Source organism: Phyllobates terribilis, unplaced genomic scaffold, assembly GCF_046119375.1.
Source record: "Phyllobates terribilis strain yellow unplaced genomic scaffold, ASM4611937v1 Scaffold_10__3_contigs__length_209671492, whole genome shotgun sequence".
NCBI classification, from domain to species: Eukaryota; Metazoa; Chordata; class Amphibia; order Anura; family Dendrobatidae; genus Phyllobates; species Phyllobates terribilis.
The window spans coordinates 196,524,972-196,552,395 of record NW_027362770.1 but is presented as its reverse complement, the minus strand read 5'-3'; the positions used below and the strand labels follow the sequence as shown (position 1 = coordinate 196,552,395).

General features: G+C 49.9%; 2 protein-coding genes across 5 annotated transcripts in view; one reads left to right on the top strand and one right to left on the bottom strand.

The window, feature by feature from the left end:
- Positions 1-11,900, top strand: part of TRIM24 (tripartite motif containing 24) — a 30,480-nt gene extending 18,580 nt beyond the window's left edge. Inside the window, exons 2-20 of one of the 4 annotated variants that reach the window (XR_012250951.1) lie at positions 2,483-2,601; positions 3,132-3,282; positions 3,372-3,501; positions 3,629-3,745; positions 3,951-4,065; positions 5,119-5,265; positions 6,298-6,412; positions 7,768-8,051; positions 8,137-8,313; positions 8,841-9,014; positions 9,123-9,252; positions 9,331-9,397; positions 9,508-9,688; positions 9,795-10,117; positions 10,486-10,615; positions 10,722-10,796; positions 10,882-11,034; positions 11,141-11,661; positions 11,737-11,900. Coding sequence is in view for 3 of the 4 variants with exons in the window: in XM_073650503.1 (XP_073506604.1) it covers positions 2,483-2,601; positions 3,132-3,282; positions 3,372-3,501; positions 3,629-3,745; positions 3,951-4,065; positions 5,119-5,265; positions 6,298-6,412; positions 7,768-8,051; positions 8,137-8,313; positions 8,841-9,014; positions 9,123-9,252; positions 9,331-9,397; positions 9,508-9,688; positions 9,795-10,117; positions 10,486-10,615; positions 10,722-10,796; positions 10,882-11,034; positions 11,141-11,329 (2,777 nt within the window). In the remaining variant the exon portion in view is untranslated. Of the gene's footprint in view, positions 1-2,482; positions 2,602-3,131; positions 3,283-3,371; positions 3,502-3,628; positions 3,746-3,950; positions 4,066-5,118; positions 5,266-6,297; positions 6,413-7,767; positions 8,052-8,136; positions 8,314-8,840; positions 9,015-9,122; positions 9,253-9,330; positions 9,398-9,507; positions 9,689-9,794; positions 10,118-10,485; positions 10,616-10,721; positions 10,797-10,881; positions 11,035-11,140 lie in introns of all 4 variants that reach the window. The other 3 variants (XM_073650504.1, XM_073650503.1, XM_073650505.1) reach the window with 3 other exon arrangements.
- Positions 11,901-12,455: 555 nt separating this feature from the next.
- SVOPL (SVOP like) overlaps positions 12,456-27,424 on the bottom strand; it is a 30,832-nt gene continuing 15,863 nt past the window's right edge. The window contains exons 2-16 of the mRNA XM_073650506.1: positions 25,789-25,903; positions 25,633-25,724; positions 25,271-25,369; positions 17,819-17,890; positions 17,605-17,729; positions 17,215-17,278; positions 15,803-15,928; positions 15,585-15,713; positions 15,321-15,394; positions 14,809-14,996; positions 14,556-14,667; positions 14,370-14,451; positions 14,192-14,281; positions 13,993-14,106; positions 12,456-13,028 (exon numbers count right to left, since the gene is read on the bottom strand). Coding sequence (XP_073506607.1) covers positions 13,017-13,028; positions 13,993-14,106; positions 14,192-14,281; positions 14,370-14,451; positions 14,556-14,667; positions 14,809-14,996; positions 15,321-15,394; positions 15,585-15,713; positions 15,803-15,928; positions 17,215-17,278; positions 17,605-17,729; positions 17,819-17,890; positions 25,271-25,369; positions 25,633-25,724; positions 25,789-25,867 — 1,458 coding nt within the window. The 5' untranslated portion in view covers positions 25,868-25,903 and the 3' untranslated portion in view covers positions 12,456-13,016. The remainder of the gene's footprint in view (positions 13,029-13,992; positions 14,107-14,191; positions 14,282-14,369; positions 14,452-14,555; positions 14,668-14,808; positions 14,997-15,320; positions 15,395-15,584; positions 15,714-15,802; positions 15,929-17,214; positions 17,279-17,604; positions 17,730-17,818; positions 17,891-25,270; positions 25,370-25,632; positions 25,725-25,788; positions 25,904-27,424) is intronic.

Genomic DNA, 27,424 nt, shown 5'->3' with positions numbered 1-27,424 from the left:
GTGGCTGCTCCAATATTTGGACATTGCTAGATGCGATCTCTTGAAGCTGGCCACGCGAGAGGCCCAAATCTATAAATGGAAAAGTGAACAGCTCTTCAGAGTGTCGAAGTGTGGGATCAGTTGTCTCCGGGCACTCGGCATGGTGGGAGGAAGGAGGATCAGGGTGAGGAATATGCGGTCCAGACTCATGGCTACTGAGACTTGACCGTGTGGAAGACAGCCACCACCACCACCCTAAGTGACTGGAAGCATTATCCGCTATCCAACCAACAACCTTTTAGCACTGCTCTGGGTTCAGTAGTGAAGTGCTGCGGTCCCCTAGAAATTGGGACAGGATGGTCGGGCGACATTAAATGGATGCTTGTTGTGGCACAATTTCAGCTTGCCCACATCCTCGGCCACTGCACGCACCATCACATTCACTTCCCCGTCCCTTGCCACGTGTTGCCTATTTTAAATGGAGTATAATATCTTGAACGTCCCCTACAAACTTCTGGATTTGTACTGCAGTAATATGTGATGCGTCCAACGGACGCCCACGTTTTTAAGCACTGCCCTTCTAGTTTAGTATTGCTCAGCCACCCCGTGTGAATAGGTTCACTACCACACTGCTGTAAATGGAGTAGAATATTTTATACACTAGATGGTGGCCCGATTCTAACGCATCGGGTATTCTAGAATATGTATGCGGCCGACCGGGCGCAATCAGCAGAGCGGTGTTTAAATTTGGCGCCAATCTTGCTGATTTGTCACGGCTGGCGGCCGCCACCAATCAGCACAGCGGTGTTTAAATGTGGCGCCAAGATCGCTGATTGGTCGCGGCCACTATTTAAATGTGGCGCCCAAATCGGTGATTGGTCGTGGCCGCTGCTGGACCAATGAGCGACGCGGGATTTCCTGGACAGACACACAGATGAGCTCAATTGGGTTCAGGTCTGGGGAACGGGCGGCCGGTCCATAGCTTCAATGCCTTCATCTTGCAGGAACTGCTGACACACTCCAGCCACATGAGGTCTGGCATTGTCCTGCATTAGGAGGAACCCAGGGCCAACCGCACCAGCATATGGTGTCACAAGGGGTCTGAGGATCTCATCTCGGTACCTAATGGCAGTCTGGCGAGCACATGGAGGGCTGTGCGGCCCTCCAAAGAAATGCCACCCCACACCATTACTGACCCACTGCCAAACCGGTCATGCTGAAGGATGTTGCAGGCAGCAGATCGCTCTCCACGGCGTCTCCAGACTCAGTCACGTCTGTCACATGTGCTCAGTGTGAACCTGCTTTCATCTGTGAAGAGCACAGGGCGCCAGTGGCCACTTTGCCAATCCTGGTGTTCTGTGGCAAATGCCAAGCGTCCTGCACGGTGTTGGGCTGTGAGCACAACCCCCCATCTGTGGACGTCGGACCCTCATACCACCCTCATGGAGTCGGTTTCTAACCGTTTGTGCAGACACATGCACATTTGTGGCCTGCTGGAGGTCATTTTGCAGGGCTCTGGCAGTGCTCCTCCTGTTCCTCCTTACCCAAAGGCGGAGGTAGCGGTCCTGCTGCTGGGTTGTTGCCCTCCTACGGCCCCCTCCACGTCTCCTGGTGTACTGGCCTGTCTCCTGGTAGCGCCTCCAGCCTCTGGACACTATGCTGACAGACACAGCAAACCTTCTTGCCACAGCTCGCATTGATGTGTCATCCTGGATGAGCTGCACTACCTGACCAACTTCTGTGGGTTGTAGAGTCCGTCTCATGCTACCACGAGTGTGAAAGCACAACCAACATTCAAAAGTGACCAAAACATCAGCCAGAAAGCATTGGTAGTGAGATGTGGTCTGTGGTCCCCACCTGCAGAGCCACTCCTTTATTGAGGGGGTCTTGATAATTGCCAATAATTTCCATCTATTGTCTATTCCATTTGCACAACAGCATGTGAAATTGATTGTCAATCAGTGTTGGAGTTATATTCTGCTGTTCCCTTTATTTTTTTGAGCAGTGTATAGAATACCTATACTACCTAATACACAACCAAATTTCTCCCTAGCTCAGCAGCACCTCTCCATACACTGTCTGATCCGGAGTGACTGTGACGAGCATGGCGGCGCCAGGTCTGATATAGACCCGATGACGCTGTGCGGCCAGCCAATCACTGTAATGCCACAACCAACATGGCTACAGCATTACTGTGTGTGGCAGGCAATCCCTGCATGTTCATTGGCGCCAAACAGGGAGGGGACCCGAGCAACCCCGGACATACTGGGCGAGCAGTGAGCTGCTCAGGCGAGTACTGAGCAGTGGCGAGTATGCTCGCTCATCACTAGTGTCTACTTGCTCTTTCCTGTGTATTATGCTGGTCGCCCCTTTTGCTAATCGCTTCCTCCTCCTGTCTGACTTTCCCATCAATGATTATGGGGGTCCTATGTGTGGTACCCGGCCCTCCCCAGAGCTGAGAGGCGGCGCTGCTCACGTCCTCTGTCTGCCTTGTGTCTTGCAGTGGGAATCATCCGGTGTCCCCTGTGCAGTCAGGAATGTGCGGAGAGAGACATCATCGAAAACTTTTTTGTGCGAGACACCACAGAAGTCCCGAGCAGCACCGTGGAGAAGCCCAGCCAGGTGAGTCCCACTGGAGCAACACCGCAGCTGCGGCATGTCTCCTGGCCACAGGGTGACAAGGCGCCTCCATCTTTATCCTCCAATCACCTCCAGAGCTGCAGTCACTGTCCTGCTGTTGTCATGCCTTATCCAGAGCTGCAGTCACTGTCCTTCTGTTATGTCATGCCTTCTCCAGAGCTGCAGTCACTGTCCTTCTGTTATGTCATGCCTTCTCCAGAGCTGCACTCACTGTCCTTCTGTTATGTCATGCCTTCTCCAGAGCTGCACTCACTGTCCTTCTGTTATGTCATGCCTTATCCAGAGCTGCAGTCACTGTCCTTCTGTTATGTCATGCCTTCTCCAGAGCTGCAGTCACTGTCCTGCTGTTATGTCATGCCTTCTCCAGAGCTGCACTCACTGTCCTGCTGTTATGTCATGCCTTCTCCAGAGCTGCAGTTTGCTGTTGGCTCTCGGGACCCGTCATGGCCGCTCTGCCTTTTGTCTGGTTGCTGATCGCGGCTGGAGCGTCTCATTATTTCTTCCCCTTGCAGCAAGTGTGTACGAGCTGCGAGGACAATGCGGAGGCGCGCGGCTTCTGTGTGGAGTGCGTGGAGTGGCTGTGTAAGAACTGCGTGCAGGCGCATCAGCGGGTGAAGTTCACCAAGGACCACACCGTCCGGCAGAAGGAGGAGGTGCCGCATGGTAAGTGCTCCCCCTCATGCTGGAGACGGGGGGGGGGGGGGGGGGTATTCATGACGTCCCCTGCTCAATGTTTTGTATCCCACCCCCAGCTGTCGGAGCGAACAGTCAGCGCCCCGTCTTCTGCCCGTTCCACAAGAAAGAGCAGCTGAAGCTGTACTGCGAGACCTGCGATACACTGACCTGCAGGGACTGCCAGCTGCAGGAGCACAAAGAGCACAGGTACGACAGCCCCCCCCCTCCCCCCATGCTTTACACTGCAGGCTGCACCCTGAGCATTACAGGGTAAATGTCGCCATATAAGAGGCGATGGAGAAGAAGCTGTGAGGTGTTTGCTGCCGTCTCTTAGGTACCAGTTCATAGAAGAAGCTTTCCAGAGCCAGAAGGTGGTTATCGACTCCCTAATCGCGAAGCTGATGGACAGGAACAAGAGCATCAAGTTCACCGGAGACCAGATCCAAAGCAGGTGCGTTCCCCGGGGACCCTCCAGGGACAGAGCGGGGACCCTCCAGGGACAGAGCGGGGTCAGGTCCTCAGCTGTTGCTGCACCGCAGTCCCCATAGTGAATGTTCCCATCCGCCGCCTGTGTAATTAGATGATGTTTCAGCCCTGACGTCTCCCTGCAGCGACTCCGGCCCCAGACAAGTGTTTCTTGTTTTCTTCTTCCTCAGAATCCTCGAAGTGAACCAGAACCAGAGGCAGGTGGAGCAAGACATCAAGGTGGCCATATTTACCCTGATGGTGGAGATCAATAAGCAAGGAAAAGCCCTGCTCCACCAGCTGGAGGTAAAGGCTTCACCATGGCAGAGGCGCTGTGTATACCTTATATAATCCTATACTGTACTCCAGAGCTGCACTCAACCTTCTGCTGGCGCAGTCACTGTGTACATACATTACTGATCCTGAGTGACATCTTGTATTATACTCCAGAGCTGCACTCACTATTCTGCTGGTGCAGTCACTGTGTACATACATTACATTACTGATCCTGAGTTACATCCTGTATTATACTCCAGAGCTGCACTCACTATTCTGCTGGTGCAGTCACTGTGTACATACATTACATTACTGATCCTGGGTTACATCCTGTATTATACTCCAGAGCTGCACTCACTATTCTGCTGGTGCAGTCACTGTGTACATACATTACATTATTGATCCTGAGTTACCTCCTGTATTATACTCCAGAGCTGCACTCCCTATTCTGCTGGTGCAGTCACTGTGTACATACATTACATTACTGATCCTGAGTTACCTCCTGTATTATACTCCAGAGGTGCACTCACTATTCTGCTGGTGCAGTCACTGTACATAGATTACATTACTGATCCTGAGTTACATCCTGTATTATACCCCAGAGCTGCACTCACTATTCTGCTGGTGCAGTCACTGTGTACATACATTACATTATTGATCCTGAGTTACCTCCTGTATTATACTCCAGAGCTGCACTCACTATTCTGCTGGTGCAGTCACTGTGTACATACATTACATTACTGATCCTGAGTTACATCCTGTAATATACTCCAGAGCTGCACTCACTATTCTGCTGGTGCAGTCACTGTGTACATACATTATATTACTGATCCTGAGTTACATCCTGTATTGTACTCCAGAGCTGCACTCACTATTCTGCTGGTGCAGTCACTGTGTACATACATTACATTACTGATCCTGAGTTACATCCTGTATTATACTCCAGAGCTGCACTCACTATTCTGCTGGTGCAGTCACTGTGTACATACATTACCTATCCAGTATTATACTCCAGAGCTGCACTCCATCAGGTCTGTTGCCTTTTCCAGCATGGATGAGACCTCTGACGTTCCTCTTTCTCAGTGTTTGGCCAAGGAGCGGAGGATGAAGCTCCTGAAGCAGCAGAGCGAGGTTGACTGCTTCTCCAAGCAGCTGGAGCACGTCGTGTACTTCTCCAAGTGGGCGGTGTCCAGCGGCAGCAGCACCGCGCTCCTGTTCAGCAAGCGGCTGGTGAGTTGGGCTCGTAGTGGGGACAGCTGACATAGTGTAATGATAAAATAGCCAAAAAAAAGAGAGAAACTCCCTTTTAGAACAAAAATAATTAATCTTTATTCAATGTACAGACAATAAAATAAAGGTAAAACGCTGAATGCTGGGAGCGATGGTGATAATTACACAACATGCTGTGTGCTCCACAGCTTAACACAATTAATGGGGTGGTCAGCACGCATATTTGGGTGATATTATGGCCCACATGAAGAATATCCAATATTTAAAGATTGGCGCAAAACAGCTACTATAAAAAATGTATGTAGACTGTCTCCCTCTAGTGGTAGATGCAACACAGTACGTACAAAAATCCTAAAAATACAAATAAAGTAGATAATCACAAGAGGTTTTAGAACAGCATTGTATGTAAGACTGCTAAACCCCCAGATAGTCACATAATATGGAGTGAATAAAGTGCTAGTGCTCTATTGGCATAGAGGTGATACACCCCCAGATAGTCACATAATATGGAGTGAATAAAGTGCTAGTGCTCTATTGGCATAGAGGTGATACACTGCTGGGGCAGTAAAGGTAAAGATACTCAAATATCAGACGCCACCTGGTGGGCTAAAGCTCAAAGAACACAGAATTAGCACAAAAGACCCTCCTAACGCGCGTTTCGCATCAATGTTTCTTCAGAAAGGGTGTATAATTATTGTAGGGTATGAGAAAAACATGTATAAATGCATGTTTACACCATACCACTATAGCGTAATCCACCGACTGTTGCATTAAATTTTAGTGAAAGTTTTTGTACTTTGGTTGGAAGCACTTTATTCACTCACTTGGTGGGATTTTTGTTTGAAATTTTAATGTATCTAATAAAAATACTTTTTAACGGGGTTGTTTATGTTAAACGGGTCATAGTGGGGTCTCGCATTGATCTGGGCCGTCCTCTTGGTACAATTGTACAAATCTGCGGACAGCGCTGCACAGTTTCAGAATTGATCTTGTATGTTCGAAGGTCGTATTAATTCTGATATCCCCACTCAGATCACTTATCGACTCCGGCACTTGCTGCGCGCCCGCTGCGACTTCACTCCCATAACAAACAACGTTCAATTTCTGTGTGATGCAAACTCCTGGGCACAACGCATCTTCAACCTAGGTAACATTAAACTGACTGGTGCGGCGGGGAGGTGTAGAGAGGACGGAGCCGTGCCTGACTGGTGCTGCGGGGAGGTGTGGAGAGGACGGGGCCGTGCCTGACTGGTGCTGCGGGGAGGTGTGGAGAGGACGGGGCTGTGCCTGACTGGTGCTGCGGGGAGGTGTGGAGAGGACGGGGCTGTGCCTGACTGGTGCTGCGGGGAGGTGTGGAGAGGATGGGGCCGTGCCTGACTGGTGCTGCGGGGAGGTGTGGAGAGGACGGGACAGTGCCTGACTGGTGCTGCGGGGAGGTGTAGAGAGGACGGGGCCGTGCCTGACTGGTGCTGCGGGGAGGTGTGGAGAGGATGGGGCCGTGCCTGACTGGTGCTGCGGGGAGGTGTGGAGAGGACGGAGCCGTGCCTGACTGGTGCTGCGGGGAGGTGTGGAGAGGACGGGGCCGTGCCTGACTGGTGCTGCGGGGAGGTGTGGAGAGGACGGGGCCGTGCCTGACTGGTGCTGCGGGGAGGTGTGGAGAGGGTGGGGCCGTGCCTGACTGGTGCTGCGGGGAGGTGTGGAGAGGACGGGGCCGTGCCTGACTGGTGCTGCGGGGAGGTGTGGAGAGGACGGAGCCGTGCCTGACTGGTGCTGCGGGGAGGTGTGGAGAGGATGGGGCCGTGCCTGACTGGTGCTGCGGGGAGGTGTAGAGAGGACGGAGCCGTGCCTGACTGGTGCTGCGGGGAGGTGTGGAGAGGATGGGGCCGTGCCTGACTGGTGCTGCGGGGAGGTGTGGAGAGGACGGAGCCGTGCCTGACTGGTGCTGCGGGGAGGTGTGGAGAGGACGGGGCCGTGCCTGACTGGTGCTGCGGGGAGGTGTGGAGAGGACGGGGCTGTGCCTGACTGGTGCTGCGGGGAGGTGTGGAGAGGACGGGGCCGTGCCTGACTGGTGCTGCGGGGAGGTGTGGAGAGGACGGGACAGTGCCTGACTGGTGCTGCGGGGAGGTGTGGAGAGGACGGGGCCGTGCCTGACTGGTGCTGCGGGGAGGTGTGGAGAGGACGGGGCCGTGCCTGACTGGTGCTGCGGGGAGGTGTGGAGAGGACGGGACAGTGCCTGACTGGTGCTGCGGGGAGGTGTGGAGAGGACGGGGCCGTGCCTGACTGGTGCTGCGGGGAGGTGTGGAGAGGACGGGACCGTGCCTGACTGGTGCTGCGGGGAGGTGTGGAGAGGACGGGGCCGTGCCTGACTGGTGCTGCGGGGAGGTGTGGAGAGGACGGGGCCGTGCCTGACTGGTGCTGCGGGGAGGTGTGGAGAGGACGGGACCGTGCCTGACTGGCGGTGTAGGGGGCGGTATGATGACTGTTCTTTGCCTCCTCTCGCAGGTTCTCTGGTCGTTGAAGAGGGGGAGTCGGCTCAGCAGACTCCTCCTGCTGAGGGCCACAATTCTCAGGGGAACCCACCCGGCCAACAGATACCCAAATTTCCATCTCAGATCAACCTGGCGCAGCTCCGCCTGCAGCACATGCACCAGCAGCTCCTCGCCCAGCGGCAGCAGGTGCAGCGGCGGATGAATGTTAACGCACCACCTCAACCCATGATGGTAAATAATCCGAGAGTCCAGGGGCCCGGCCCCCAGCAGCAGCCGCCGCCACAGGCTCATATCCAGGTACGAATGTGATGTTTTGTGTACACAGCTCTCATGCAGATCTGTGGTCTGACCCTGCGCTCTTCTCACCCTGCGCTTCCTCCAGCAGGGGCAGCGATTTGTGACTGTTCAGAATATCAATCCCAGGGCCAATGGCGTGGCGATGAGCGGCCAGCCTCTCCGGTACCCGCAGCCTGCACCCGAGCTTCACAACCTTCCCAGGAGAGGCGCCGGGTCCAACCTGGTGAGGCTGCCGTACATAGCGCCGAACGCCATGAAGCAGGTACGAGCCCGCGCCGTCCCGTCAGCGAGGCCGGAGACTGATAGAGCGGCGCGTTTCACTCCTCTGTCAGTCTCTGTTCACTTACATGGAAGGATCTCTGCTCCCGTACGTCATCGGATATGCGGCTGATCCCAGCAGGTTAACCCCTCAGATGCAGATCAGTAATGACCGCAGCAGCTAAGGCGGTAACCTAACAGGGCTAATTAATAAAAAAAGAAAAGTGGAAGATTAACCCCATCAAATTTTACAAAAAATTGTACATATCTAGTATCACGACGTGTCTGAACAAATGTAATAAAAGTGATTAGTATCCGCTTAATGCAGCAAACGAGCGTCGCCGTTCACTTAGAGCAAGCGAAGATGCGCGACGCGGGTTCGGCGGAGATGCGCGACGCGGGTTCGACGGAGATGCGCGGCGGAGATGCGCGACGCGGGTGCGGCGGAGATGCGCGACGCAGGAATCTGTAAATGCTTCATCTGGTGGCCAACACTGCAGCGCTCGGTCCTAACCGTCCGCGTCTCTCCAGTGGCAGGTCACTGGAAACCACACCCTCCCCAACCCGGCCGCCGCCGGCAGCTACACTCCGTCCAGTCCCACCATCACCAGCGTGGCCGGCGGCGATGGGAAAGGCCTGTCCTCGCCCATCATGGAGTTGTTGTCTTCTGCAGCGAATTCCTTCAACCTCCCTCCCCTGCCAGATGTGAGTGCGGCTCCAGAACTCCCGTCATTACTGACCCCAGGGGGCGCTGAGCGCTGTGCTAGGACTCCAGAGCTGCGCTCACAGCCCGCTGCTTCCTTTCTCTTCCAGATCGACAGCACCGACCACATCACGCTGGACAAGCTGATGCGGAAAGACATCGCCATGGAGAGTCACCAGCACCGCATGGCGTCGCACCGCACGGTCCAGTCCCCCAACTCCTCGGTGCCGTCTCCGTTAGGTACGGGGGCACGTGGCGTATAATCCGGTTTAACCCTTTACTAGTGACTGTAATATAACGATGGACTCTTCCCACCAGGCTCAATGGCCGGCGTTCACCCGCCGATCCGCACCTCCAGCGCGTCGAGTGTGGGCAGCCGTGAAAGGTTAGTGCATGTTTCCTGGGATTGTGTAGTGCCCTGCAGCACAGAGTATTTCAGTAGTAGACTGTGTAGATGTTAACCCTTTCCCCCGGGTGCTCTGCTCCGTCCTGCAGCACAGGGTCGTTCAGCAAACCCAGCGGCGGCGCCGACTCCACACACAAAGTCCCGGTCGTCCGACTGGAGCCGATCAAAATCAAATCTGAGAACAGCGTGGACAGCGAAACGCTGGAGTACCCGGTGGTGGTGGTGAAACAGGGTAACCGGCGCCAGCAGCAACAGCAGCGCCCCCGCAATGTAAGTGACAGCCGCGCCTCCGCCGGCCCGTGTCTTTCCACTGCAGGCTGCAGTGGTCTCCGGATTACTACTCCCAGTATCCTCACACTAATATTCTTTCTTCCAGCCCGACTACTCGGCGAGCATCCTGACCTCCATGCTTCTCGATAGAAACGGTAACCGCACCATGAAGCTGGACGCGGGGCCGCGGCGCGACACTCCTGACAGCACCGGCGACCGCCACATGGTACAGGAGGGCTCGCTGTCGGGATCCACCGACTGGACGTCTCAGAACCATGTGACGGAGAGCGGCGGCGGCGGCAAAGAGGACGACCCCAACGAGGACTGGTGCGCGGTCTGCCAGAACGGGGGCGAGCTGCTCTGCTGCGAGAAGTGCCCCAAAGTTTTCCATCTCTCCTGCCACGTGCCGACGCTGATGAACTTCCCCAGGTCAGGAACAGTCTGCCGTTCATCGTGGGAAACATTGCACCAACCGCTTGCTGTCATTGATGCTAATACTCACAGCTGAGGGTTTGTTACAGTGCATCAGTGTATGAGCAAACACATTGGAGACACATCTCTCCTTGATTCTAGGTTGGTGCCTCGTGCCTGCACTGACGCATTGTAACGAAGCATCAGTTAATGTTACCAGAGCGGTTAATATAAGCTATAAATCTTCACTGAAAGCAAGCGGAGGTCTAAAAGCACTCAACCGACTGGTTCAGTGGGGGGAGTGAGATGTCACTGCTGATGGTTTGCTGCAGTGTCCCAGTAACTTAATGCAATAAAAACCTGTCCGACCCGGACTCTTCCCTCAGCGGCGAGTGGTTCTGCACCTTCTGCCGGGATCTGTCCAAGCCTGAAGTGGAGTACGACTGCGACGACCCGGCCCTGGCGGAGAAGAGGAAGCTTGGGGGGGTAGCCGTCATGGCGCCGATGGATCAGAGGGTAAGCGTCCGCCCGGCGTTGGGGGGAGCCGGTGTCCGCCCGGCGTTGGGGGGAGCCGGCGTCCCGGACGGGAGATTAACCCCTCTCTCCTCCATTGTGTCTGCAGAAGTGCGAGCGGATCCTGCTGTACCTCTTCTGTCACGAGATGAGCCTGCCCTTCCAAGAACCCGTCCCACTCACGGTAAGGGGGGGTGTACAGTGGCGTCTGCACGTGGCTGATAACAGAGAGCAGTAGACGGCCCCCATGACGCGCTTCGCTCTTTCAGGTGCCTGATTACTACAGAATAATAAAGAAGCCGATGGATTTGTCGCACATAAAGCAGAAGCTGCAGCCGAGCGGAGCGCTGTACTACTCGCGGGCGGACGAGTTCGTGAGCGACATCCGGCTGATCTTCAGGAACTGCGCCGAGTTCAATGAGGTGAGGTCACAGCCGGAGCTGCGCTCCTTGGGCGCGCGTCGTCTCGCCGCCCCCTGACTGTGTGCACCCGGTCTTAACCCTTTGTGTTCTTCCGCTTCCTCCCCAGCCCGATTCTGAAGTGGCCACCGCCGGCACCAAGCTGGAGTCCTACTTCGAGGGGCTTCTCACTAACGTTTACCGAGACAAGAGTTTCCCCAAATTCCCTTACGAGTTTGACTTCGAAGACGAGGCGGAAGATTTCGTCACACCGCGGAAAAAGCGCTTCAAAGGGGACGAGCGCATATTTTTCAAATGACTTGGTTTGTAGCGAGCGCCGTGTACATAAGATGTTAGCTGGTCAATAAAACTATTTTTGGAAATGGCCGTGAGCCCCCGCGACTCGTCACCCGGCCGAAGAGGTGGACGCCGACCGCCTGCGTCGCCACCGCCATCTCTGCTCCTTCATGGACGAACCCGGCTGCTTCCCAGGATGTTCTGCAGCAGCCCAGATTAAAGGTGTCAGAAGAACCTCGGCTCGAAGTCCAATGTGAACTGTCACCTGGAGGCGAGAGACGCCCGGGATCATTTTTTGCTTCTTTTCTTTTTATATAGAGTCAAAAATCAGGAACCAAAAGATGAGCGGTACAGGTCAGCGATCATCTCCCTCCAGAGCTGCGCTCACTATTCTGATGGTGGCGTTACTCACAATTCCACGACAGTGAGCGCAGCTCTGGAGTATAATCCAGCTCCGGTGCTGTATTCATGTAGCGGATTCTGTACGTCGCTCCGTGTTCCTGGTTTTCGTCTCTCCCGTTTTCTGGCCGTTTAGTTTCTGGATGAGACTTTTCTGTTTATTACAAAAAAAAAAAAATGTTAATTTATCTTCACTTCTCATCGATTGTTTTTTTCTTTATCCTTTTTGATTCGTATTTTGTCGTTCGGGGATTTTTAGTTCTGATCTCCCGTCACAACCGCGAGATGTGAAGCCCGTAGACTGAAGCTTCGAGAAATCTTAGACGACTCTAGTCACATCCAGAGCTGCTTACCAATCCAGCAGAATTATGAATGCAGCTCTGGATGTGACTGGAGAATGAACCATAAAGTTACTTAAGCTGCAGAGTTTGGTCATGGAGTGAGCGCCCCCTGGCTGTAGACATGGGGGGTGGGGGCTGATCAGTCAGTATTAGTGCCGGGGGTAAATATGCCTTACAGGAGCAGCAGGCTGTAGTGCCGCACCGTCCTGTCTCATCACCGTTCTATCAAGAAAAGTTTTCAAACTTTTTCTCCATTACTTTTTTACCATCTCCGCTTCCTGTCTGTGAATGGAGACTCGATCGCATTTATAGTCGACTTTGTCTGAACGGAAACACAAGTCGTTGACTGCACTGCTGCGGTGTCGTCACAGTGTATCAGTATCTTATTGAGACAGTTTCCATTCACTGTCGTGCAGAAGAAAACTGTAAAGAAGTTGCAAAACTTTTCTTGACGCAATGAAAACTTAATCTGCAGGAAACCGGAGCATAAATCTGATGGCAGACGCCGCTCCGCTCACATGTACAGGAGATAAGCGTCACATCTGGTACCCCCTTATCTTAGATAAAGAGACAGGTAAATCTCGTCAGACGCGGATATAATCCTCTGGATACCCTCATGTGATTTCCTCACATTGTCCCCTGAGGAAGCGAGAGGGGTGCGAAACCCAGAGAGCAGGGCAGGCTGGGAATCGTAGTCTCAGGAGGGTATTCTCCAAATGAAGGACATTTTCTGTTATTTTTTTGGGGGGGCTGCTTGTCTGTTTTGGGACACTTCCCCTTTAAATATTTAATTTCTGGGCTTCGCCCCTCACTGTCATCTCCACCAGAGATTTGTTTGTTTGAGAAAAGAGAAAACGTTTTTTGAAATAGTTTAAACTTTTTATTTTTCATTGTTCTCCTGTCACTAACAAGATGAGATCTAACATCTGCTTCCTCCGTTGTAATAAAATCTTCTCTTCTACGCTGGAGTCACTTCACTTGCTGCGGAGGGAAGGAAAGAAATGGTTAAATGACTCAGATCGGGGGGCACATAGAGCGGGGGGGTACCCAAAAATCCCTATAAAACTAAGCGAAGACCACAGTGAAAACTACGACAAATGTACTAGATAATTTACTTTAGGTAGGATAATTATTTGGTTTAAAGCCTGCAGCCACCACTAGGGGGAGCTCCCTGTATACAAGATACATGATAACATTCTGTCTGCAGCCACCACTAGGGGGAGCTCCCTGTATACAAGATACATGATAACATTCTGTCTGCAGCCACCACTAGAGGGAGCTCCCTGTATACAGAGATACATGATAAGATCCTGTCTGCAGCCACCACTAGAGGGAGCTCCCTGTATACAGAGATACATGATAAGATTCTGTCTGCAGCCACCACTAGGGAGAACTCCCTGTATACAGAGATACATGATAAGATCCTCTCTGCAGCCACCACTAGGGGGAGCTCCCTGTATACAGAGATACATGATAACATTGTCTGCAGTCACCACTAGGGGGAGCTCCCTGTATACAGAGATACATGATAAGATATTGTCTGCAGCCACCACTAGGGGGAGCTCCCTGTATACAGAGATACATGATAAGATCCTGTCTGCAGCCACCACTAGAGGGAGCTCCCTGTATACAGAGATACATGATAAGATTCTGTCTGCAGCCACCACTAGGGAGAGCTCCCTGTATACAGAGATACATGATAAGATCCTCTCTGCAGCCACCACTAGGGGGAGCTCCCTGTATACAGAGATACATGATAAGATCCTGTCTGCAGCCACCACTAGGGGGAGATCCCTGTATACAGAGATACATGATAAGATCCTGTCTGCAGCCACCACTAGGGGGAGCTCCCTGTATACAGAGATACATGATAGGATCCTGTCTGCAGCCACCACCTGGAGTAATGACTAGAGGGGGGGTTGATTCCAGTCCTTCCTCCTCTTACCTGCAGAGCTCGGCCTTTGGTCTCTATGGGCAGCGTAAATGCCGAAATCGCGCAAATAAAACACACCCCAGCGAAGAGGCTGAGACCCCCGATGATGGAGGCTTTCAGCAGAACCTGTGAAAGATTAAAGAAAAAAAATATATATTCTGAACTTTTTTAAAAAAAAAACTTTTGGAATTGACATTGATGAGTCTTTTACTTGCGCTATAAATGGGGCGGCCATTGCTCCCAAACGGCAGAGCGCGCCGGCCACCCCCATCCCGATGGCTCTCATCACAGTAGGATAAACCTGCGGATGGAAACGACACTGAGAATCTGTTGGAGATAAACATGTGACCATGATCGTGTGGTGACATCACCCTCATCCTCCTCGTCACCTCTGCCGTGTAGATGTAGACGGTGTTGAAGCTGGCCGACACCAGAGCTCGGAGGCAGAAGAGAATGGCGATGAGTCCGGTCCTAGGGGGAGGGACCGGTCACATGAGGGTGGACCTTTCAGAGAGGCGGACCTTTCAGAAGGGCGGACCTTTCAGAAGGGCGGACCCCGAGGTCCTGGATCTTACCGTGACATGCAGATGATGAGCAGCAGGAAGAACAAGCCAGTGGTCGTCATCGTGAGGCCGAGGGTCCAGCGGCGACCAATCAAGTTAATGCCCAACATGTTGAATGGGTTCACTGGAAAAGAAGAAGTGATCGCCCCCACATGATCAACTGGTTAACAGCTTCAAAGACCGCATCCAATATGGATGTCCTGTAAGTAAAATGACCTCCACCCCGTGGACTATGCTCAATATCGAGGGCGTAGTGGATCCTTACGGGCGATCTCTCCCACCGTGCTGATCATCAGGGTGTTGTAATCAGAGGGGCTTAACATGTTGCAGTGACAGGGTCCGCTTCCCTCCTCTACAATGACCGGCGGTCGTCCCATCCCACAATGCAGATTATTCTCCAGCAGCTCCATGCTGGCGAGGATCACACCGTAGTAGGCAAAGGCGATTCCCAACCTGGGCAGAAACGACAAAAAGGGAGATCAAAGAAGCGATCAGTGATGATCCGGCCCCTGGATCCCCTACCGAAGGGCAGACTGCAATCCAACATAGCGCCTCTCCCCCTAATGTGGTCGTGTTGAGTATTGCAGCTCAGCTGCAGTACCAAACATAGGTACACATAGTGGGATGGCGCTGTGTGGTGAAGGATCCAGAATGTGCACCCTCGTTGTCCTTTAAGACAGGATGCATTCTCTCAAGTATATTATCATCTTCCCAAAACCAGAAATGATCCGGAACTTACCAAATGATCCGGAACTTACCAGATGACCCGGAACTTACCAGATGACCCAGATCTGCAGTGAGGTCCGCAAGTATTTCCTGTGCACAAGATCAAAGAAACTCCCATTCCTCTCCTGGAGGAGAGAGGATCATACAGAGTTGCATTATCTGCTCCAGTCACATCCAGAGCTGCAATTACACTTCTGCTGGTTCAGTGTCTGCTGACGATGCAGAAGATAAGTTATGCTGCTGGGATAATCGGCAGAATGGTGATTGCAGCTCTGGATGTGACTTATGATCCGTCATCAGCTGAGATGAACTTACTGCCATCGGTTCGTCGATTGTTCCCTCCGGCATCTTTGATCGATTCATCTTGGCGATTTTTCTCAACGTCGTCATCGCCGCCTCTTTTTTTCCCACAGAAAGATTGAATCTCGCCGACTCGGGAATAAACTGCGCAAATAAAGAACGAATTGTTATCACAGACCCAAATCAAGTCGCCCCCTGGAGGCAGAAGAGGAAAAGAAAAAAAATCCTCTTACTTTGAAAACGAGGACGAGGATGATTCCGGGGATGGAGGCGAAACGTATGAGCCAGCGCCAACCCATCGTGGGGATGACCACTGCCCCCAGCCCGATGATCAGTAACGAGCCGCCGAGCCAGAAGAGCTGACAACAGGAAATAAGAAGAGTTACAAAGTATCAATCCGGTCATCTCCCGTGATCACACGGTGCCGGCTCCGGGGAAGGGTCGGGCTGCCCCAGGTCTCACGGCTCCGGGGAAGGGTCGGGCTGCCCCCGGTCTCACGGCTCCGGGGAAGGGTCGGGCTGCACCACGGCTCCGGGGAAGGGTCGGGCTGCCCCCGGTCTCACGGCTCCGGGGAAGTGTCGGGCTGCCCCATGTCTCACGGCTCCGGGGAAGGGTCGGGCTGCCCCATGGCTCCGGGGAAGGGTCGGGCTGCCCCAGGTCTCACGGCTCCAGGGAAGGGTCGGGCTGCCCCACGGCTCCGGGGAAGGGTCAGGCTGCCCCAGGTCTCACGGCTCCAGGGAAGGGTCGGGCTGCCCGAGATCTTACGGCTCCGGAGAATGGTCTGGCTGCCCCAGGTCTCACGGCTCCGGGGAAGTGTCAGGCTGCCCCATGTCTCACGGCTCCGGGGAAGGGTCGGGCTGCCCCATGGCTCCGGGGAAGGGTCGGGCTGCCCCCGGTCTCACGGCTCCAGGGAAGGGTCGGGCTGCCCCTCGGCTCCGGGGAAGGGTCAGGCTGCCCCAGGTCTCACGGCTCCGGGGAAGGGTCGGGCTGCCCGAGATCTTACGGCTCCGGAGAATGGTCTGGCTGCTCCAGGTCTCATGGCTCCGGGGAAGGGTCGGACTGCCCCAGGACCCACGGGTCCAGGGAAGGGTCGGGCTGCCCCAGGTGTCACAGCTCCGGGGAAGGGTCGGGCTGCCCCAGGTCTCACGGCTCCAGGGAAGGGTCGGGCTGCCTCACGGCTCCGGGGAAAGGTCTGGCTGCCCCACGGCTCCGGGGAAAGGTCGGGCTGCCTCACGGCTCCGGGGAAGGGTCGGGCTGCCCCAGGTCTCATAGCTCCGGGGAAGGGTCGGGCTGCCCCAGGTCTCACGGCTCCGGGGAAGGGCCGTGCTGCCCCCGGTCTCACGGCTCCGGAGAAGGGTCGGGCTGCCCCAGGTCTCACGGCTCCGGGAAAGGGTCGGGCTGCCTCACGGCTCTGGGGAAAGGTCTGGCTGCCCCACGGCTCCGGGGAAAGGTCGGGCTGCCTCACGGCTCCGGGGAAGGGTCGGGCTGCCCCAGGTCTCATAGCTCCGGGGAAGGGTCGGGCTGCCCCAGGTCTCACGGCTCCGGGGAAGGGCCGTGCTGCCCCCGGTCTCACGGCTCCGGAGAAGGGTCGGGCTGCCCCAGGTCTCACGGCTCCGGGAAAGGGTCGGGCTGCCCCAGGTCTCACCTGTGTGAGCGGCAGCAAGTAACCTCGGATATTCTTTGGCAAAAATTCAGTTTTAATGATGAGGCTGAAAATAAAGGCAATAACACCAGATTAAAGAGGTTTTCTGATTATAACAGACCGTGGGGGTCCGCACCGCGACTCCTGCTCAGACCGAGGGGGGTCGCTGGAATGGAATTGTTCGAGAGCGATGCTCACAGGCCCCCCCCCCTCCAGTGGTTAGACCCCCACCAATTTAGAAGTTGCCCCTTTAGATATTGTTATTTTGTTTCCAATGATGCGAAATTTCCATCTGGGTGGAGACAAGTTACCACATGACTGCGGATAACACAATTTCCTGATGCTGGAGGATAGTTGTCGAGCAGATGGGTGCAGATCTTGACCATTACTCACCCTTGTGCGTGTCCCGAGACGCCACATCCGACCAAAAACCGAAAGAACACAAACCAGCTGTACGAGGGAGAGAAGGAGGTGAGCAAGGAGAAGTACGCCCCCCACAGGAAGGAGATGACCATCATCTGCAGGAGCAAAGGGTCAGCGAGTATAATCCACAGTGTCCACTACAGAGACTGCAGAAGTGATCGGAAACGGCGCCAAAGTCACCAACCTTCAGACGACCGTATCTGTCCGCCAGAAGCCCCAGAGCGATACTGAAGATCATATATCCCAAGAAAACCATCTGCAAGACAGGAGAAATCAGGAGCGATCCTGAATATACAGAGAAAAGTCTCCGTATACAGCGCCGTCACCGACACACAATGTATTGTACTCCACAGCTGCACTCACTATTCTGCTGGTGCAGTCACTGTGTACATACATTACATTACTGATCCTGAGTTACCTCCTGTATTATACTCCAGAGCTGCACTCACTATTCTGCTGCTGCAGTCACTGTGCACATACATTACATTACTGATCCTGAGTTACCTCCTGTATTATACTCCAGAGCTGCACTCACTATTCTGCTGGTGCAGTCACTGTGCACATACATTACATTACTGATCCTGAGTTACATTCTGTATTATACTCCAGAGCTGCACTCACTATTCTGCTGGTGCAGTCACTGTGTACATACATTACATTACTGATCCTGGGTTACATCCTGTATTATACCCCAGAGCTGCACTCACTATTCTGCTGGTGCAGTCACTGTGCACATACATTACATTACTGATCCTGAGTTACATCCTGTATTATACTCCAGAGCTGCACTCATTATTCTGCTGGTGCAGTCACTGTGCACATACATTACATTACTGATCCTGAGTTACCTCCTGTATTATACTCCAGAGCTGCACTCACTATTCTGCTGGTGCAGTCACTGTGTACATACATTACATTACTGATCCTGAGTTACATCCTGTATTATACTCCAGAGCTGCACTCACTATTCTGCTGGTGCAGTCACTGTGTACATACATTACATTACTGATCCTGAGTTACATCCTGTATTATACTCCAGAGCTGCACTCACTATTCTGCTGGTGCAGTCACTGTGTACATACATTACATTACTGATCCTGAGTTACATCCTGTATTATACTCCAGAGCTGCACTCACTATTCTGCTGGTGCAGTCACTGTGCACATACATTACATTACTGATCCTGAGTTACATCCTGTATTATACTCCAGAGCTGCGCTCACTATTCTGCTGGTGGAGTCACTGTGTACATACATTACATAACTGATCCTGAGTTACATCCTGTATTATACTCCAGAGCTGCGCTCACTATTCTGCTGGTGCAGTCACTGTGTACATACATTACATTACTGATCCTGAGTTACATCCTGTATTATACCCCAGAGCTGCACTCTCTATTCTGCTGGTGCAGTCACTGTGCACATACATTACATTACTGATCCTGAGTTACATCCTGTATTATACTCCAGAGCTGCACTCACTATTCTGCTGGTGCAGTCACTGTGTACATACATTACATTACTGATCATGAGTTACATCCTGTATTATACCCCAGAGCTGCACTCACTATTCTGCTGGTGCAGTCACTGTGTACATACATTACATTGCTGATCATGAGTTACATCCTGTATTATACCCCAGAGCTGCACTCTCTATTCTGCTGGTGCAGTCACTGTGTACATACATTACATTGCTGATCATGAGTTACATCCTGTATTATACCCCAGAGCTGCACTCACTATTCTGCTGGTGCAGTCACTGTGTACATACATTACATTACTGATCATGAGTTACATCCTGTATTATACCCCAGAGCTGCACTCTCTATTCTGCTGGTGCAGTCACTGTGTACATACATTACATTGCTGATCCTGAGTTACCTCCTGTATTATACTCCAGAGCTGCACTCACTATTCTGCTGGTGCAGTCACTGTGTACATACATTACATTACTGATCCTGAGTTACATCCTGTATTATACTCCAGAGCTGCACTCACTATTCTGCTGGTGGAGTCACTGTGTACGTACATTACATTACTGATCCTGAGTTACCTCCTGTATTATACTCCAGAGCTGCGCTCACTATTCTGCTGGTGGAGTCACTGTGTACATACATTACATAACTGATCCTGAGTTACATCCTGTATTATACTCCAGAGCTGCACTCACTATTCTGCTGGTGCAGTCACTGTGTACATACATTACATTACTGATCCTGAGTTACATCCTGTATTATACTCCAGATCTGCACTCAGTATTCTGCTGGTGCAGTCACTGTGTACATACATTACATTACTGATCCTGAGTTACATCCTGTATTATACTCCAGAGCTGCGCTCACTATTCTGCTGGTGGAGTCACTGTGTACATACATTACATTACTGATCCTGAGTTACATCCTGTATTATACTCCAGAGCTGCGCTCACTATTCTGCTGGTGCAGTCACTGTGTACATACATTACATTACTGATCCTGAGTTACATCCTGTATTATACTCCAGATCTGCACTCACTATTCTGCTGGTGCAGTCACTGTGTACATACATTACATTACTGATCCTGAGTTACATCCTGTATTATACTCCAGAGCTGCGCTCACTATTCTGCTGGTGGAGTCACTGTGTACATACATTACATTACTGATCCTGAGTTACATCCTGTATTATCCTCCAGAGCTGCACTCACTATTCTGCTGGTGCAGTCACTGTGTACATACATTACATTACTGATCCTGAGTTACCTCCTGTATTATACTCCAGAGCTGCACTCACTATTCTGCTGGTGGAGTCACTGTGTACATACATTACATTACTGATCCTGAGTTACATCCTGTATTATACCCCAGAGCTGCACTCACTATTCTGCTGGTGCAGTCACTGTGTACATACATTACATTACTGATCCTGAGTTACATCCTGTATTATACTCCAGAGCTGCGTTCACTATTCTGCTGGTGGAGTCACTGTGTACATACATTACATTACTGATCCTGAGTTACATCCTGTATTATACTCCAGATCTGCACTCAGTATTCTGCTGGTGCAGTCACTGTGTACATACATTACATAACTGATCCTGAGTTACATCCTGTATTATACTCCAGAGCTGCACTCACTATTCTGCTGGTGCAGTCACTGTGTACATACATTACATTACTGATCCTGAGTTACATCCTGCATTATACTCCAGAGCTGCACTCAGTATTCTGCTGGTGCAGTCACTGTGTACATACATTACATTACTGATCCTGAGTTACATCCTGTATTATACTCCAGAGCTGCGCTCACTATTTTGCTGGTGGAGTCACTGTGTACATACATTACATTACTGATCCTGAGTTACATCCTGTATTATCCTCCAGAGCTGCACTCACTATTCTGCTGGTGGAGTCACTGTGTACATACATTACATTACTGATCCTGAGTTACATCCTGTATTATACCCCAGAGCTGCACTCACTATTCTGCTGGTGCAGTCACTGTGTACATACATTACATTACTGATTCTGAGTTACATCCTGTATTATACTCCAGAGCTGCACTCACTATTCTGCTGGTGCAGTCACTGTGTACATACATTACATTACTGATCCTGAGTTACATCCTGTATTATACTCCAGAGCTGCACTCACTATTCTGCTGGTGCAGTCACTGTGTACATACATTACATTACTGATCCTGAGTTACATCCTGTATTATACCCCAGAGCTGCACTCACTATTCTGCTGGTGCAGTCACTGTGTACATACATTACATTACTGATCCTGAGTTACCTCCTGTATTATACTCCAGAGCTGCACTCACTATTCTGCTGGTGCAGTCACTGTGTACATACATTACATTACTGATCCTGAGTTACATCCTGTATTATACCCCAGAGCTGCACTCACTATTCTGCTGGTGCAGTCACTGTGTACATACATTACATTACTGATCCTGAGTTACCTCCTGTATTATACTCCAGTGCTGCACTCACTATTCTGCTGGTGCAGTCACTGTGTACATACATTACATTACTGATCCTGAGTTACATCGTGTATTATACTCCAGTGCTGCACTCACTATTCTGCTGGTGCAGTCACTGTGTACATACTTTACATTACTGATCCTGAGTTACCTCCTGTATTATACTCCAGTGCTGCACTCACTATTCTGCTGGTGCAGTCACTGTGTACATACATTACATTACTGATCCTGAGTTACATCGTGTATTATACTCCAGAGCTGCACTCACTATTCTGCTGGTGCAGTCACTGTGTACATACATTACATTACTGATTCTGAGTTACATCCTGTATTATACTCCAGAGCTGCACTCACTATTCTGCTGGTGCAGTCACTGTGTACATACATTACATTACTGATCCTGAGTTACATCCTGTATTATACTCCAGAGCTGCGCTCACTATTCTGCTGGTGGAGTCACTGTGTACATACATTACATTACTGATCCTGAGTTACATCCTGTATTATCCTCCAGAGCTGCACTCACTATTCTGCTGGTGGAGTCACTGTGTACATACATTACATTACTGATCCTGAGTTACATCCTGTATTATACCCCAGAGCTGCACTCACTATTCTGCTGGTGCAGTCACTGTGTACATACATTACATTACTGATTCTGAGTTACATCCTGTATTATACTCCAGAGCTGCACTCACTATTCTGCTGGTGCAGTCACTGTGTACATACATTACATTACTGATCCTGAGTTACATCCTGTATTATACTCCAGAGCTGCACTCACTATTCTGCTGGTGCAGTCACTGTGTACATACATTACATTACTGATCCTGAGTTACATCCTGTATTATACCCCAGAGCTGCACTCACTATTCTGCTGGTGCAGTCACTGTGTACATACATTACATTACTGATCCTGAGTTACCTCCTGTATTATACTCCAGAGCTGCACTCACTATTCTGCTGGTGCAGTCACTATGTACATACATTACATTACTGATCCTGAGTTACATCCTGTATTATACCCCAGAGCTGCACTCACTATTCTGCTGGTGCAGTCACTGTGTACATACATTACATTACTGATCCTGAGTTACCTCCTGTATTATACTCCAGTGCTGCACTCACTATTCTGCTGGTGCAGTCACTGTGTACATACATTACATTACTGATCCTGAGTTACATCGTGTATTATACTCCAGTGCTGCACTCACTATTCTGCTGGTGCAGTCACTGTGTACATACATTACATTACTGATCCTGAGTTACATCGTGTATTATACTCCAGAGCTGCACTCACTATTCTGCTGGTGCAGTCACTGTGTACATACATTACATTACTGATTCTGAGTTACATCCTGTATTATACTCCAGAGCTGCACTCACTATTCTGCTGGTGCAGTCACTGTGTACATACATTACATTACTGATCCTGAGTTACATCCTGTATTATACTCCAGAGCTGCACTCACTATTCTGCTGGTGCAGTCACTGTGTACATACATTACATTACTGATCCTGAGTTACATCGGGTATTATACTCCAGTGCTGCACTCACTATTCTGCTGGTGCAGTCACTGTGTACATACATTACATTATTGATCCTGAGTTACCTCCTGTATTATACTCCAGTGCTGCACTCACTATTCTGCTGGTGCAGTCACTGTGTACATACAATACATTACTGATCCTGAGTTACATCGTGTATTATACTCCAGAGCTGCACTCACTATTCTGCTGGTGCAGTCACTGTGTACATACATTACATTACTGATTCTGAGTTACATCCTGTATTATACTCCAGAGCTGCACTCACTATTCTGCTGGTGCAGTCACTGTGTACATACATTACATTACTGATCCTGAGTTACATCCTGTATTATACTCCAGAGCTGCACTCACTATTCTGCTGGTGCAGTCACTGTGTACATACATTACATTACTGATCCTGAGTTACATCCTGTATTATACCCCAGAGCTGCACTCACTATTCTGCTGGTGCAGTCACTGTGTACATACATTACATTACTGATCCTGAGTTACCTCCTGTATTATACTCCAGTGCTGCACTCACTATTCTGCTGGTGCAGTCACTGTGTACATACATTACATTACTGATCCTGAGTTACATCGGGTATCATACTCCAGAGCTGCACTCACTATTCTGCTGGTGCAGTCACTGTGTACATACATTACATTATTGATCCTGAGTTACCTCCTGTATTATACTCCAGAGCTGCACTCACTATTCTGCTGGTGCAGTCACTGTGTACATACATTACATTACTGATCCTGAGTTACATCCTGTATTATACTCCAGAGCTGCACTCACTATTCTGCTGGTGCAGTCACTGTGTACATACATTACATTACTGATCCTGAGTTACATCCTGTATTATACTCCAGAGCTGCACTCACTATTCTGCTGGTGCAGTCACTGTGTACATACATTACATTACTGATCCTGAGTTACATCCTGTATTATACTCCAGAGCTGCACTCACTATTCTGCTGGTGCAGTCACTGTGTACATACATTACATTACTGATCCTGAGTTACCTCCTGTATTATACTCCAGTGCTGCACTCACTATTCTGCTGGTGCAGTCACTGTGTACATACATTACATTACTGATCCTGAGTTACCTCCTGTATTATACCCCAGAGCTGCACTCACTATTCTGCTGGTGCAGTCACTGTGTACATACATTACATTACTGATCCTGAGTTACCTCCTGTATTATACTCCAGTGCTGCACTCACTATTCTGCTGGTGCAGTCACTGTGTACATACATTACATTACTGATCCTGAGTTACCTCCTGTATTATACTACAGAGCTGCACTCACTATTCTGCTGGTGCAGTCACTGTGTACATACATTACATTACTGATCCTGAGTTACATCCTGTATTATACCCCAGAGCTGCACTCACTATTCTGCTGGTGCAGTCACTGTGCACATACATTACATTACTGATCCTGAGTTACATCCTGTATTATACCCCAGAGCTGCACTCACTATTCTGCTGGTGCAGTCACTGTGTACATACATTACATTACTGATCCTGAGTTACATCCTGTATTATACTCCAGAGCTGCACTCACTATTCTGCTGGTGCAGTCACTGTGTACATACTTTACATTACTGATCCTGAGTTACATCGTGTATTATACTCCAGAGCTGCACTCACTATTCTGCTGGTGCAGTCACTGTGTACATACATTACATTACTGATCCTGAGTTACATCCTGTATTATACTCCAGAGCTGCACTCACTATTCTGCTGGTGCAGTCACTGTGTACATACATTACATTACTGATCCTGAGTTACATCCTGTATTATACTCCAGAGCTGCACTCACTATTCTGCTGGTGCAGTCACTGTGTACATACTTTACATTACTGATCCTGAGTTACATCGTGTATTATACTCCAGAGCTGCACTCACTATTCTGCTGGTGCAGACACTGTGTACATACATTACATTACTGATCCTGAGTTACCTCCTGTATTATACTACAGAGCTGCGCTCACTATTCTGCTGGTGCAGTCACTGTGTACATACTTTACATTACTGATCCTGAGTTAGATCGTGTATTATACCCCAGAGCTGCATTCACTATTCTGTCTCTGTGTGGATGCTACGTCCGCTCTTCCCTGTGCTCTCACCGTAATGACCAGCGCCACCTGCCAGTCTTCAAGATGCCAGTCACAGCCAATGGAGGGCGAGATGACGGCTATGAGCATAACCTCCATGGCTTCGGCGACCTGCCGGGAGGAAAGATGATTAGAGGTTTCTGGTGCAGCTAGAACATCACTATGGAGCCGTGTAGATCTGGAGTGATGTGTGATCTGGAGTGACGTGTGATCTGGAGAGACGTGTGATCTGGAGTGATGTGTGATCTGGAGTGACGTGTGATCTGGAGTGACGTGTAGATCTGGAGTGATGTGTGATCTGGAGTGACGTGTGATCTGGAGTGACGTGTGATCTGGAGTGACGTGTGATCTGAGGCTTCGTCCATCGTACTCACCCCAGCGCTTCCCATTATCAGGAACAACATAACATGGAAGCGACCAAACCCAATGGTCTCCACCGCGTCCTCCACCGAATACGTCTTCTGGCCTAAAGAAGAGCTGCAGAAGTGATCACTATATCAGTCTGGTTGATCTCTGAGGATCGGACTTACTCTTCGCAGGTTCTGTCCCGTGCGGCGCCTTCTCCTTCAGCTCTTCGTTTCTGGCGTATTTCGTCAGCTGAGGCTCCATCTTGGGTCAGGAGACTGCGGTTTTCTTGCCTTTAAACTTAGAAAGCACAAAATAGATGCGCAACTTGTTTTTATGATGTGGAAGTGATGAAAAAGGCAAACAGAACTATGATTGCAGCTCTGGATGTGATCGAAGTATAAGAACTGATGGGATCTGCTCTAATTGACACAAAATATCACATGAAAATGAGTCAAATCTCCACATCTGATCCGAGAAATCTCCGCAGAATTCTGATCGACAGCGCAGATACTACAGAGTACAAACACCGATCACCAGGCGGTAATAACTTCTAATTACACCGCAAGTGGAAATTACAGAGCGAGAGAAAGGGCTTATTGTGTGACCACCGCCTCCGAGAGAGAGATAAAGAGAGGTGAGAAGAGCGAGTCCACAAAAACCACAAAGAGCAAATCACAGGAGATCACAATACAAGGGAAAACTATAATACACCCCGTATATACAAGAATATAACTGCTATAATACTGCCCCCTATGTACAAGAATATAACTACTATAATACTGTCCCCTATGTACAAGAATATAACTACTATAATACTGCTCCCTATGTACAAGAATATAACTACTATAATACTGCCCCTATGTACAAGAACATAACTACTATAATACTGCACCCTATGTACAAGAATATAACTACTATAATACTGCTCCTATGTACAAGAATATAACGACTATAATACTGCTCCTATGTACAAGAATGTAACTACTATAATACTGCCCCTATGTACAAGAATATAACTACTATAATACTGCCCCCTATGTACAAGAATATAACTACTATAATACTGCCCCTATGTACAAGAATATAACTACTATAATACTGCTCCTATGTACAAGAATATAACTACTATAATACTGCCCCCTATGTACAAGAATATAACTACTATAATACTGGCCCCTATGTACAAGAATATAACTACTATATTACTGCCCCTATGTACAAGAATATAACTACTATAATACTGCCCCTATGTACAAGAATATAACTACTATAATACTGCCCCTATTTACAAGAATATAACTACTATAATACTGCCCCTATGTACAGGAATATAATTACTATAATACTGCCCACTATGTACAAGAATATAACTACTATAATACTGCCCCCTATGTACAGGAATATAACTACTATAATACTGCTCTTATGTACAAGAATATAACTACTATGATACTGCTCCTATGTACAAGAATATAACTACTATAATACTGCCTCCTATGTACAAGAATATAACTACTACAATACTGCCCCCTATGTAAAAGAATATAACTACTATAATACTACTCCTATGTACAAGAATATAACTACTATAATAGTGCCCCTATGTACAAGAATATAACTACTATAATACTACCTCCTATGCACAAGAATATAACTACTATAATACTGCCCCCTATGTAAAAGAATATAACTACTATAATACTACTCCTATGTACAAGAATATAACTACTATAATACTGCCCCTATGTACAAGAATATAACTACTATAATACTGCCCCCTATGTACAAGAATATAACTACTATAATACTGCCCCTATG